The sequence below is a fragment of the Cynocephalus volans genome, chromosome 3 (genome assembly GCF_027409185.1).
Source record: "Cynocephalus volans isolate mCynVol1 chromosome 3, mCynVol1.pri, whole genome shotgun sequence".
NCBI lineage: Eukaryota > Metazoa > Chordata > Mammalia > Dermoptera > Cynocephalidae > Cynocephalus > Cynocephalus volans.
Genome location: NC_084462.1, coordinates 151,725,574 through 151,740,490, shown reverse-complemented (window position 1 = coordinate 151,740,490; position 14,917 = coordinate 151,725,574). Strand labels below are relative to the sequence as shown.

General features: G+C 38.7%; 1 protein-coding gene across 1 annotated transcript in view; it reads left to right on the top strand.

Annotated features, from left to right (window-relative positions):
• SYNJ2BP (synaptojanin 2 binding protein) overlaps positions 1-5,008 on the top strand; it is a 44,562-nt gene extending 39,554 nt beyond the window's left edge. Inside the window, exon 4 of the mRNA XM_063092161.1 lies at positions 621-5,008. Within this exon, the coding sequence (XP_062948231.1) occupies positions 621-761 (141 nt within the window). The 3' untranslated portion in view covers positions 762-5,008. The remainder of the gene's footprint in view (positions 1-620) is intronic.
• The last annotated feature ends 9,909 nt before the right edge of the window (positions 5,009-14,917 follow it).

Sequence of the window (14,917 nt, the reverse complement as noted above, 5' to 3'; positions counted from 1 at the left end):
TACTTTTTTACTCTGAGGACCTCTCTTCCATATAGGTTTCACCTTTATCTCTGTGGTATTACAAACTAGGGGATGAAGGACAAGACCCTATCTTAGGAGGGAGTGGGTGCCTTCTGTGAATTGGAAAGCATTTCCAAGTGATAGCATTGCACGTGTTGACATTGCTCAGATATGCTCTTACTGCATTCTGATGACTGATAATCTTTGTAAGTAAGCATTTTCAGAAAGATGCCCTCCTCCCCATCCCCCACTAGCTTCCCCATAGGATCAATAGGTTTTAACTCATATCTTCATTTTTCTGATATGTTATACATATAGAGAGGTGGTGGCAGTACAGAAATACAAAGAAGTTATCTGTCTTACCCTCCGGGGTCCCTTTAGGTCAGTAGCACAGAAAGGTTAAATGCCTTCTCATCAGGTCTGTTTTCTTTCCAAAGAACCTGTGACACTGGTGCATCAGTTTAGGACAAGAAGAGTACGTCTTCTGCTAGATAGAGCTTGAGGTTTACAGCTTTAGGTGGTCTAGAGACTATAGACCCAGCTGATGTGTCTACCTGGACATTTTGATTGTGATAAATGCACATTAGTCACTAGAGTTAACATTTTTCTTCCCCTTCCAGTTACAGGTGCAGAATGGACCTATAGGACATCGAAGTGAAGGAGAGCCAAGTGGTATTCCTATAGCTACGGTGCTTGTGCCAGTGTTTGCCCTCACCATGGTGGCAGCCTGGGCCTTCATGAGATACCGGCAACAACTTTGAAAAGCTTGTTTCTTCCCATGCTCCCAGTGAAGACAAATTTCCTCACCCTCCTTCCCTGCCATTCTCCCATATCTTTTCCTCTCTCTGTGTAGCCAACACATGATTTAAAGTGACTGATACCCATCTTGTTATTCAGTCTCCAAATCTTCATATTCTAATGGGAGAGTAAAAGTATTGTTTGAAGGAAAGCTGAAGAAAAGACTTACTTAGAACAAATGAGGAGTTATATATTTTACTAGGACTGCCAATAGAAATTCAGCTACCACCCAAAGAGGGAAAGGTCCAGTCTTCCTGTCACCATGGGTGATACTTTTTTCTTAGCTGGCATGCCTTAAAGACCAGCTGTGTGAAATGAGAGGAAGAGAGGATTTTTCTTTTTAATGAACTTCCTTGGGAAGTTTTTGTGGCCTTATTTAATTTCTGACTACATACCTAGGTGCCTATATTGGACAAAGGACAATGAGAAGAGCATTTTTACTTTTTTTAAAAAGCAAATACACATACACACATACATATGCATATAAAATAGTATATTGGTGATGCCTTATAGAGAATTAAAGAGGTGAAAGAATCACTCTGTGGTTTCTAGGTTTCTGATCTAAGGGATGATCTTAACTGAAGAATTTGGAGAGGTGATTATGGAGCATATATAATAGGAACAAGGGAGTGAGCCTTAAAAGAACATGTTCTATCTGAATCATTAAAAAAGTGACTGAAGCAACTAATTGAAAATCTTAGAACAATATTTCTTCTCACAATAGCTATGGTAAAGTTGAGGTAAATTGCCATAATCCACCTCTGCTCAAGTCAATCTGCTCAAAAAACTTTTGAGGTATAAAGATAAATCTTACCAATCTCTGGGTACTCTAGTGACTTTTTTGGTAACTCTCAGTCCTGTAAAGGATCAGCTGAAATGGTTGTGGTCAGATCTATACTGGTGGAGCTAAATCAACCCAGTGAGAAAACTGTAAAGGGACAAAAGATAGTGCCTACAAGGTGGCACCTAAACCTTCTCAGGCTATCTACCAGTCTGGTTTCTAGTAACAGGCAAAACCTGAGAAGGAACTGCCTCCCTGGCAGGTTGGTCACGAAATCACCTCTGCTTCTGATTTAGTTGAGAGGGCCTGGATTACTCATTTTTTTGAAAGGCTCTAAATACTGATTAAGACTTTTAATTAATAGACCATTTTGCAGGGGGAAAAAGAGGGGTTTTTTTGTTGTTGTTTTACAAGGTAGGGAAATTTGGAAGGTGTTTCATGGGGAAAGCCTGAGAGAAGGATATGGATGAATGGACGCTAGGGAAAACTAGGGATATTGATAAGGTGGGAACCATTCTGTTCATGTGGTATTTAAGGTTGGTTTTAAAGCACTAAGGATAGCTGAACCAAGGCTAATTTTCTAGCTTTAAGAAAATCATTTGCATTCTCCAAATCTACTGGCCAGGCTGTAGGCCTTATCTAATTTTGACAGCAATATTATGTGCACTTTCCCTCAGGCAATCAATTGTACCGAATTTTTAGAATGACAGTCTAGTAATCATTTAACAAATGTTGATTGAACATCAGCTTTGTTAAGATCCTTTTAAAAAGAAGTAAAATGCATACCCTCTATCCTAAAGGGCTTTTAGTTCCAGTTGAGAAGAGAATACTTAAAATGGAATTAGCCACGTAGGCTGGGCAATGTTAAGTCGGTGTCAAGTTTATATTGCAGACAGCAAAAGAGAAAAGTTACTGAGAATTGGGGCACTTGAGAAAGTTCCATGGAGGAAGGGAACTCATAGAGGAAGAACTCTTGAGGATCTCAGTCTATTTAAGAGAATTCATAAAAGGGTGAAAAGTTAAAAGTACATCATCAGGTTAAGTAATAATTAAAAAACAATAATAAAAGAAATAGTATTATGCAGAACATGCAGCAACAAAGAAGATATGCAGACAACCATCACTTTTTTTTAAAAAGAAATTCAGAGGTAGAAAGCTGTCACATATATGGCATCAGGCTAGATTGGAAAAGGAAGCCTTTTAAAAAATAAAAGGTTCAGAAAGAACTTGCCTCTGGGTCAACTGTTGGTACAGAGAAAAACATGCTTTAGATAATCGTGATATAACTTATGCCTTTCAGCCTGAACTAATCAGTTTCTTTGAGATTCACTTAGACAACTGGACTCATTGTAGGTTCTGCAGAGAAACACTGACAGTGTTCCAGTTCTCACATCAAGTAGCCCCACAATGGAGGCAGCAACCTGTAGTGCCCTCCCTATATCTGAAGACACCTGCAGAGATTCTGCAGTGGGTCTGCTTATCACCCAGGATTCTCCTCAGGGCTTGGACATTAACTCCTGAGAGGACTTTGAGACATACAAAGTGAAGCAAATGGCAAGCAAGAAAGAAAGCTATTTAGTTTTTTGTTCACTGGTATGTGTAAATAAAAAAAATAAATAAACCTATCACATCATTGGTAGAAGTTTTGCTTTGGTTGATAATAGGAATTCTGATGCACTTTCATAATTCAGGTTTTCTCAGAAATTAAACAGCATTTGAAGACCAATATATAAAGTTTTAGGCAGGTATGCTATTCAATTACATTTTTCTGATTCTGTGGAAAATAAGTTATAGATGAGGTATCAGAATCCATTATATGTTGTAAAAAATTCATGCTCTTTATAGATTGAATCCAATATTCATTCCTACCACTTTATAGATTGTATCTAATGTTATTACCACCTAAATTATTATGTTCAAAGTTCTGCAAATTGAATGAAGGCATTTTTAAGGCACTCTACTTAAAACATTTCTCTATCATTCTTTATTATATATATAATTCTAATAAGATATTGTTTACTTCAATTGTCTCTATTTTCTTTTCCTGCAAAGTTTCAACTTCTTTACTATGAATTTAACTTAATTGCACCATCTAGTCATGTATAGTGGAAAAGGGAAGTTTGTATTTATTATTGCATTCTGTGCCAGGGACTGTACCAAACCCTGATTGAGTGTACACTATTTGTTCATGCCTCACAACTCTGAGATCTGAGTGTTGTTATAAAGAGACTAAAGATGAAAGAATAAATTAAGGTTACATAGGTGGTAATAATAGGATCAGGACTGAAATTCAGATTCAGGTGCCAGCATCGATAATATTTCTTCACTGGCAGTGGTTCTTAAAGTGAGATCTCTGGACAAAAACATGAGTATTACCTGGGAACTTGTTAGAAAACCAAATTTGGGGGCTTCATCCCAGACCTATTGAATCAGAAACTCTGAGCATGGCACCCAGTCCCTCCAGGTGACTCTGATTTACACAATTGTTTAAGATTTACTCTCTGTGCCAATAGTTGTTCCCTTCTCTCTAATGTCCAGGCTGCACCTCAAACCAATTAAATAGGAATCTCTGGGGGTGGGACTTAGGCAGCTGTAAAATAAAGTTCATCAGGTGACTCCAGTGTGCAGCCTTAGTTGAAAATATTCTGTGGCATTTAAACCTCAACTCTATTTAAGTTATTAAATTACATACAGACATTGCTTCAGCCAAATAAATGAACTTCACCTGGGCCTTTTCAGAGCCCACCTCTCAGCTTCTGCCCCAAGTGTAGATATGAAATAAGAAGTGCAACATTCTTTCACTCCTGATTTGCTACGGACATCAATCTCCAGCAAAATGTATGATTAGTGAGTGTTTCAGTTTGTGCATCGATTACATTAGGACCAAATCATAGAATGTTGAAGCTAAAAGGGAACCAGAAAGATTATAGGATGAGTCTGTCTTAGAAATGAGAAAATCAAGGCTCCTCCGGAGAGGTGAGCTTTCATGATCAAATTTAGTCTGTGGCAGAGGTTCCCTTTCTGTCTCATATTTATGTCTTGAATGTATCCACTACATGAATACATGCAAAATTTTTTTTTATCTCAGTCTACTTCCGTCTTCTTTCTTTGAGCCTTGAATAAAGACCAGAAGAACTGATTGACTGCTGAAGGGTATTGCAAGCATCATTATTGGAATTGGGAGATTCCACAGAACAATCTGAGACCTAATGTCAAATCCAATCAGAGGAATTCTGAGATTAATTCCTATAGTTCTAAACTAGAGACATGTTTTTTGATGGTGGATGTTGTTTTTATTGTGTAAATAAGCAGTTTTAAAATATATTTAAAGAAATGAAACAACATAAGGAACTATAGGCTGTCAAGTATGTGGGAAAGTGGGGTTCGTGTAGTCTCATGTAGAGCCAATAAAGATTTTATTCTTGTCAACTTTGGTGGAAATTTATCTTTGGACAGATGAGGGTTTTATACTTCATTTAGCAAATAGCTAATGAGTGTCTACAATATGCTAGATGCTGAAGATACAAAGGTAACTAAAATATAGTTACTCAAAGATGAAACAGCTCAGCATCTGAAAGTGGGAGAATATATGTAGGTGATCTTATTTTAATAACATCACCTAGAAGTGGACTATTGAGTTTCGAAGCTCTGTACCTCTTACTTTTAATAGCTTTAGAGTTGGAGTTGCTGCTATCCTGGGGTAAGCCCCTTTTACTGTTCCTCTTTTAACTGCATATCTTTTGAGACCAGCACACATCCAAAAGTACAATTATGATCAAAAGAAAGACAGTATTTTAAGGAATTCTGTTCTGTTCGGAATCAGATTCTTAACTGGTGTGGACTTGTATGATGTTGATATTTATATATAGATCACAAAGCACTTGGTTTGCTTACTTGATGCACTTGGTGATACTAAAAGATTCTAAAAGATTTCCTGTTAATGTTTTTTTTGGGGGGGGCAGGGAAAAAGGGAAGGGGAGAAAGCTGAAGTATTTTTTCAAATGTAAGTCAATCATTAACTCACAGAGTCATTTACAAAAGAACTTTGTATTTGCTGTAGTCATTAAATTTATTGACCACAGGAAAATGGTATGATTCTTCTTCCTAGTTTGCAGATTTGCATGTGAAGACTCAGAATTGAATCCCATATCTGAAATGCTGATTTGAATATGGGTTTCTTATTCCTGAATATATGTGAATTTACCTCCAGGCCATGTTATTCTTATAAGGTATTTTCCTTATGAACCTTATTTTGTTTTGCTTTCTTTCTGCTTTGCTTTTAATGTTACATTGCATCCCTGGGTGGAAACAGCAGTCCATTTCTCAGATCAAATAGGTGCCCTATAAGAATTTGGAAGAAATGTGGACATAAAACCATATTATCTAGGGAATATTACTTCAGATTGAATATGCTAATGAGTCCATCAAGATCCATGATAATCTCTCTCAAGCTTTGCTATTTCATAACAGATACAGTAAATGAGAGTGGGTCTAACTATGCCTACCCAGTATTGACATTCAATAAAAGCTTGTTAAATTTGTCATTGAATCTTTACAATCTCTTTTTCACCTTATTTTATAGACTGTTGATTAAGTATATCCTTATTTTTCTTTTCTTTTTTTTTTTTTTGTCATTTTTTTCGTGACCGGCACTCAGCCAGTGAGTGCACCAGTCATTCCTATATAGGATCCGAACCCGCGGCGGGAGCGTCGCCGCGCTCCCAGCGCAGCACCCTACCGAGTGCGCCACGGGCTCGGCCCTATCCTTATTTTTCTGCCACCTTCTTACAGTAAAATCCCTGATAGAACAACGAAAAGGAAAGAAATCTAAATTATCAATTCGAGGCTTAGCTTTCACATACGTGAAAAGGAACAGGACACTCATGTACTGCTAATAATAACGGACTGACAATTATTGAGCTCTTATCAATATCTCAGCTACTGTTCTAAGCCCTTTGTATTCATTTAAGCCACACAACAACTCTAAGATAACTATGGTTGTCATCCCCATTTTATAGATGAGATCAGGGAGACATAAAGAGGTTAAGTAACTAGCCCAAGTTACACAGTGTTAAGTGCCAGAGCTGACATTTAGACCCAGGCAGTCTGGCTTCAGAACCTGCACGCACCACCATAACACTATCCTGTCTCTCTTCTGCATGGTGCCAGGCACTGCATTGGGCCACCTTTTTGTGCAACTAATGTCAAGTTCTCACAGCTATGCAAGGCAGTGTCAATATTCCCATTTTTGTAGATGAGGTAACTTGATGCTTAAAGAAGTTAAAAACTTGCTCAAGATGTATAGCTAGTCAGTGCCAGTCCTGGTAATTTACTTCAAGCCAATGAGGAGTCTACTTCCACCATTACAGAAAATTAAAGTTTACTTAATTTGATTCAACCATGTTGTCACCGCCTTCCATTGTGGTTAATAGGAAATTGACTTCACTAAGTTAAATGTTCTATAACAATAGCAGTACATTCAATATGTACAATGTTTGAAAGCAATGGCAAACATTTACCATCTTACTTGTATCCCCTTTATCCCCCAAAGCCTTATAAGATACATAGAAGGCAGAAATGGGTTTGTGCCACAGGATGAATAAGAACTGAATATTGACCTTTAGCCTAAGTTTGTATATAAGTTTGATATGAAGAGAAAAGTCAGTTTACATTGGTCATCATTGCTCTGTCACACAGCTTAAGCAATGTTTAGACCTGGAGTCAAATTGCTAGTCTATAACTGTGGTGTATATAGAATGGCCGTTTGCTTCCTTGATGAGCAAAGGTATGCCAGTTATTAATTACGTAACAAACCACTGCAGAACTAAGTGGCTTAAAACAATATTTTTAAAAATGTTTTAAAGATTCTGTTAGTGGATTGAATGTTTCTTCTGCTGATATCACCTGGGTCATTCATGCAGCTATAGTTGTCTGATGGCTGAGCGAGGTGGATAGTCTAAGACGGTTTCTCTCACATGTCTGGCAGTTGGTGCTGGCTGTTGACTGGGATGCCTTCGTTCTTCTCCACATGACCTCTCATCTTCCAGTAGACGAGATTGAGCTTCTTCCCAGCACTGGGGATCTCAAGGAAGCCTTCCAAGAAGGCAAGCCCCAATGTGGACATCACATTTGCTAATGTCTCATTGGCCAGTGCAAGTCATGGCCAAGCCTGTAGTCACTGTGAAAGGAGACTTCAACTCTACCTCTTGATGGGAGTAGTGTAGAGACTGTGGGCATTTTAAATCCACCCCAGTAATAAACCAGACCTCAGGCAACAAAGGCCTGGAGTCAGCAAACTTTTTCTTAAAGGACAGATAGTAAATGTTTTAGGTTTGCAGGCCTTATGTCTTTGCAGTGGTAGTGTGAAAGCAGCCATGGACAATATATAAGTAACGGGGTGTGACTGTATTCCAGTAAAACTTTATTTACAAAACTAGGAGGTCCTGCCAGACTATAGTTTGAGGACCACTGGCATAGACTATTGCAGGTTGAAATTGACCGTTAGAAGAGAAAGCTCCCAAATGTTGACCCCTTTGAGTCCAAAATTGAAGAGCATTGCCACATTTCCTAGGAATCTGAAAAAAAAAAAAAATCTCCTTCAAGAAAGAGAAGCCAGGGAAAGTCCTTCAGAAATTTCTTCTGGTGTAATTTTGGAAATGAGTTGAACGGTGACCATTGTCAGACTTGATTGAGCACCCATCATGGCCAGGACAACGTTCCAGATTCAAGGATTCACATAAAAATACCAGCTATATTGAGAACTCACTTTATAGAAGTTATTTCATTTAACACTCAAAATAAGCCTATTAGATCAAAATTATTTCTCCCAATTTAAAGATAGAAAAATAGAACTTTAGAGATGTAAAGTTACTGTCCCTAGTTAACATTAGGTTTTAAAAGAGTCAAGATGTGAAGCCAGAACCAGAACTTTTTTTGTGCTTTTTCTACTCTACCACGTTACCTTAGCCTTTTGGATTTAAGAGGAAAATAATGTATATAGAAGAATAACTTATTCATGGGAAAATTATTTGGTAATATTTGCAAAAGTGTCTCCAGGTGCAAATGGAAGATAGGGAATGAGTAAGTATTGTTAGTTTTGTCCTACCTGCCTTAATATTGTGTATTAATAGAAAATTTCAGGTATAATAAGGCCAAAAGATCAGGAAATGATTGCCATTGAAAAGATAGTTTGTTACAGTTCCCAAGAGAAGGGGGCACATTCTGCCATAGGGGGCTACACAGGGAAGCACCAGGGTTGGTCAGGAGGCAGAGAAAGAGGGAGGAACTCTGGACAAGAGCCTTTATTGTGGCTTCCATGGGAAGGAACAGGTGAAGCAGGGTATGCAGGTTTAGAATTGGCTGGTTTGAGTAATTTCAGTGGGCTCTGTGGCATAGGGGATGTCCCTAGATGTCAGTTAGTTGGCCCTGGGGTGATTAGGGAAGGTGGATAATGGCCTGGAGTTTGGTAAAGGAGGTGATTTGGATGTGGGCTCTGGATTGGTTGGTATGTATTTGAAAAGTACACTCGTGGGTGAGTTGTTTACTATCTCTAAGAATTGGCTAACCCTGGGAAAGACAATCCCTCCAGGGTCAGCAATGCCCCAGATGTCAAAGCATCAGCATACAGAAAATAAAAAACATGGCTCATACACTACCGCTACTATTGTTCCTCTATTTCTGCTTTACTCCGAAATGACTGAGATATCCAAAGGTAATCTGAACTATCTAGAAAACAGCGAAGAACAAGAAAGAAAGCAAAACAACAACAGAAATGAAAAGCCCAAGCAACCAAAACAGGTATCACCAAATCTGTGCACACAAAAAAAATCCTTCATTTTGTTTTATATACCTTTCTAAAAAGCTTGATTTCCTAGCCCATAATAAATTAGTTAAAATAATGGCTACCTCCTAGCACTGCATGCTAGGGTTGGCAAAATTACCTGCCAGGGCCCCAAGCAGTTAATGGGGAGTGATTCTTTCATATCACAAATTTCATCTATCCTCAACTACAGTGGAGCTGCATTTCAAACTTTGTACATGACGTCAGTGGTTAATTAGGAAGCACTCTATAGAAAACATGTTTTAAACCGGCTTTGCTGGACAGCACCTATTTCTAAAGCAAAGGCTATTGATCTGTACTGGTGTCTCTAGCCACATCGTATGACTGTGGGTACCCAGTAGTCCTTGAGCCTGTTAATTCTATGGCCTGTTTGCTTTAAGCATTTAATTCTGTCTCCCACTATTACCAACTGCTTACATTGTTCCTTGAATCCTAATCTGAACCCCCATCTAATTTCACTTGGTCCATTGCATTAGCTTCCAAACTGCCCTCTTCACTATTCACTAGGTCCCCTTCAATTTTTCTCCAGAAACTATCTGAAAAGAACCTAGTAAAACATAGGTTCAATCATGTCTCCCCTGCTTAAAAATCCTCTAAAAGTTTCCCGTTGCTCTTAGGATTCAGTCTAAAATACTAGGTGATGGAATGTGGATGTGTTGCTCCCTCCAAAATTCATGTGGAAATTTGATCCCCAGTGTGGCAGTGTTGGAAACTGAGTCATGAGGGTGGATCCCTCATGAATAGATTAATGCTCTCCCTAGGTGGGGGGAGTAATGAGTGAGTTCTCACTCTTAGTTCCCACGAGAGCTGGTTGTTTGTAGGACCCTGGCACCTCCTCTCCCTCTCTCTTGCTTCCTCTCTCTTGCTTCCTTTCACCACGTGATCTACTTGTACCTGCTGCTTTCCGCCATGAGTAGAAGCAGCCTGAGGCCTGTGCCAGATGCAGCTGTCCCAGAATTGTAAGCCAAATAAACCTCTTTTCCTTATAAATTACCCAGTCTCAGATATTTCTGTTATAGCAACACAAAACGGGCTAATACACTTGGCTTAACCTATCAGGTACTGCATGATTTAGTTCCTGCCTACTTCTCCAAACTTATTTAATTCCTTGCTCTACCTATCTGTGTTCCCTATCCTCTTTTGGCCTTTCAGTTACTCAAAAATGCCAGACTCCTCACCTCAGGGCTTTCTCACAAACTAAAGTGTGTATATTTTCTTTCTCACCAATACTCTGGCTAAATTCCCAACATACTGTCATTTCCTCAGTGAAGACTTCTCTCTTTTCAAGCTTGTCTGGTTCTGAGGGCACCTTCCCCAGATTCATCCTTCTGGCCCTTTCCTGGTCACACTTCAGGAAGCTTCTCCCCACAGCCCAATGTGCCTCTCTGCAGAATCCTCCACAAATTAACACTTTCACCTCTAGCTTCACCATCAACAAGCCCATCCTAATACCAACTACTTACTTTCATTTTCAAATTTGCTTTTTTCCCTCATTATTGCTCTAGTCTGCAATCCTTCCTCTTGAATTTCTAAATTTTCCCTGGGCATTAACTCTGTAAGGTAGATAATTTTTTCTGAAGGACACTCGACATATATAAAGTAAAGAGTTTTGCATCCACAGAGGACATAAAGGACAGGCCGTAAGAACCTGAATGCTTTCCGAAACCTTCATACGACTAGCAAAGTAAGTCTTTGATTTCAGCTTCTAGATCATACATAGAGTCAGAGGAAGAAAGCTTTTGAATCCCTAAAATGGTAAATTTCATGAAGGTACCAGTAAAAATACCTATATAATAACCCCCATGAAAATTTTAATAGAAAAGAAATAAAATTTCTCATGGGAATGGAAGATGTATGAAACAAGTATTTTGGCTCTGGTGGGAAGGGGATACTGTAGTACAAGTACCTGTATGAGGAAATTTAACAGCATCACTGTAGGGGTCATTTAATGCTTGTCTTGGCTAGAACAAAGTGAATGTCAGATTGGTGAAACAGTGAAAATATAAAAAGCTTTTATTTACCTCAGCATTATTTTAGGAAGTTGGGAAATTTATTTTAGACTTTACATAAATCTGGCATTTCTGGGGATGTGTTAAGTAGAGTTAAGTTCTTTTAGACAATGAGTACATGATCATAAAGTGTCTTTCCAAGAGAATTTTGTGTTGTGATGGATGTTGAGAAATAAAATATATTCTATTTCCACTGTCATTAAACCTTGTAGTGTCTGTTCCCCTGGGGAAAAAAAGTTTTTCACTAGACTTTTGAAAGATAGTCACGGTTTGGTTCAATTAAGACAAAATTTTCCTCCTCTGTTTACAGCCTAGTGTCTAGTCCTTTTTTAATGTTAAATTTCCAAATTTCTTAGTAATTGGTATATATGACTTTTAAGTGATTATGTTTTATCACAAAAAACACCAATTTCTCCAGCTGTTCAATTTATTGTAGTAGATTAGAACATGAAATTCTCATGTAATCCTTTTAACTTTCTTATATATCTGTTTTTATTATCTATCTCATTCCTAACATTAAAATTTTTTTCCCCTAATCTATTCGTTGATTCTCCCAAATGACTAGCTTTTGGTTTTAATAATCCATTCTTCTCTCTTTTTTTTTTGTTTTCTATTTCTTTTTTTACCTTTTATTTTGTTTAATTCCCTCTTTATGCTTTCTTTTGCCTTTTTTTTTTTTTTTTTTTTTTTGGTTTTCTGGTTTTTTGGTTTCATTTCCTGCCCACAAGTTTGATATTTATTTTTAGTCATGTGCTGTCATAGGACTTTGTATGAGTTTTTTTTCTTTTTATTAATAGCCATGTAGCAGAATTTCTCTTTTGATATCCTCCTTCATTTGGTGGTTATTCAAAATAGTGTTAATTTGATTTTGAAGTGGTTACAAAGTAGATTCATTTTTGAGGTGTCAAGTTCTAGTTTTATTGGATGTGCACTGTACTTTGTTTTATAGGAAACTTTGTGTAGTACAATGATATTTTACTAATCTTTTTTTTAAAGCAGATATTATTCAAGCACCTAAAACAACACAAAATATGCTTTACTTGCTTCAGATTTAAATATTTGTCTTTATATTTCTGAATATAACTTATGGAATTTTTAAAAACATAATATTCAATAGATAAGATCCTGTTTTACCATTGACATATCACAAAAGCACACATCCACCTACCCAATAAGCCCTAGTTAGCTTAATTGATGATATAATTATCTCTCAGAATCTGGGGATTGGTTCCAGGAAACTTCATTGTTTTTTTCCCATTTATTTTCAATCCCCAGTTGGTTGAATATTCCAAGGCAGAACCCTTGGATATGGAGGCCAACTGTATTTAAACAGAATTCTTTCAGATGGATTTTAGTCCCATGGCCATGGAAGGTTAAAGTTCCTACTTTGCTCTACCTGTTGAAATTTGTTGTAATGTAGGTTATACTGCACTTCAAGACACTGCAGTTGACTTTGAATTCCTTTTGGTTTCATTAGTCTGTACAGAAGAGACCTCTAACACTTTTGTACAGAATAGTTATCCCTTTGATTCTCTCCAAAATGTTGCAGAACAGATTTTTGTTTGGTTTGGGAATCACTAATGGAGGATTTTTCACTGTATAGCATGATATGGGAAGCTCTTGCCATTTCATTTGTTTTCAAAAAAATTATGGATTATGGTTTAACACTATGAAGGAAATCATGAAAAACAGAAATGTATTAGACATGGTCCCATTTATCCCATAGCTTACATTCCATAAAAAGTGATAAGGCAAATACAGAAATAATTCTAAAGCTAGAATGTTCATGATCACTATCATAAGGAAATGTGCATTAAGGGAGAAATAGTTAATTTTCTCACTGAATAACATCAAGGACTTAACTGGTTTCAAATTGGACTGAACTGGAATCTGAGAGGCCAACTCTTAGCCATGCTAGTTTTAGCCATAGAAATGAGATTGAATGGAAAGATTGATTGTATTACTCCATTTCTCTTGCTTATAATGGAATTCCTGAAACTGAGTAATTTATGAAGAAATAAAATTTATTTCTTATAGTTTTGGAGGCTGGGAAGTCCATGGTCTGCAGGCTCATCTGGTGAGGGTCTTGTTCTTGGTGGTGACTCTCTACAGCAATGCAGTGTATCACATGGTGAGAGAACAGGCTAACCTTATTTGCTCTCCTTTTTAGTTTATTTGTTTATTTTATTTTTGTTGTTGTTGAATCATAATTGATTATACATATTTTTGGGATTCAATGTTGACATATGTGGATCAAATCAATATTATTAGCATGTATATTGTTACAAATTGTACTTATTCTTTATGCCCCTTGTCCAATCTCTCCCCATCCCCCTCTCCCTCCCCCCTCCCACCACTGATAACCCTAGATTTCTTCTCTCCCTCTAAAAGAGTAATGGTTAATCTGTGGATTTGTTGCCTAGATGATCTGTCCAATGCTGAAAGGTGTGTTCAGGTCTCCCAGTATTATCATAGAGCAGCTGCTTCTTCTGCTACTTTGGAATGGGCTTTGTGGAGAAAGACACCCTCTTCTTTTCTTTATCTCTACTAGTGATTCTCCTTGTGTCAATGCACTCTAGAGGCTGGTGGACCATCTGCGTGGTGGTTGTGACATCTAACCTCTTTTGCAGCAGCTGTAGTTACTGTGGTGGCCGTGGTGGACCACCCACATAGAGGTGATGTTTTTGGCATGCTCCTTGGTGCTGGCCGTTTACCTGGTTGTGGTGGGGAGTCCAGTCCCCGGCTCCATTCCCTGGGTCCCCAGGCAGGACCCTGAGGTGCTGGAGTTGTGCCTGGGTGTGGGCAGGGTCTCCAGTCCCCTGCTTGATGCCCAAGGCCACCAGGTGGGGCCCCAAGGCGGTGGTAGTGTGCCTGGACCAGAACTAATTTTTTGTCCTTTGCTTACTTCTAAAATGGGGGAACTTCCTGTGGGAACCAGTACTTGAGCTGTGTGGTTGAGTTAAATTGCTGCTTTGCTGCTATTTCCCAAGGGAAGACGTTTTGTGCAGCTCAGGGTTTAATGGCTGATCTTATAGGTACTTCTGGCTCTTGGGTTGTGCAAGAAACTCTGATCTGGGCTTGAATCTTTCGATTCAATTGGACCCCATGCTATTCTGCATTCCCGACCAGTCTCCTCTGAGTGGTCCTGTGCTGATTAGGGGTGTAGATCAGCTGTCCTTGCTGTGTCCCACTGTTCTCGCAGTGGGCCCATCTCCCCCACTGCACGTGCTCCAAACACTTCCCATGCAATGGGTCCTGTGCTGGTCCCTTGCAATGACTCACTGGCCTCTGAATGGCTCCCCTTTTTCAGCTGTTCTGGCTCCTTGCTCCTGCGTGGGTCCACGGGAACCCTATTAGTAGTCCTACTGTCCTGGGGGCCACCAAGGCCCTCTTCTCCCCTGCTGCCTCCAGGCAACTTGATTTGAAGGGCACAGCTGCGGCTTCTGCTGGCATCTGCTCCATGTGCTCAGCAGTTCCAGCCTTAAAGTG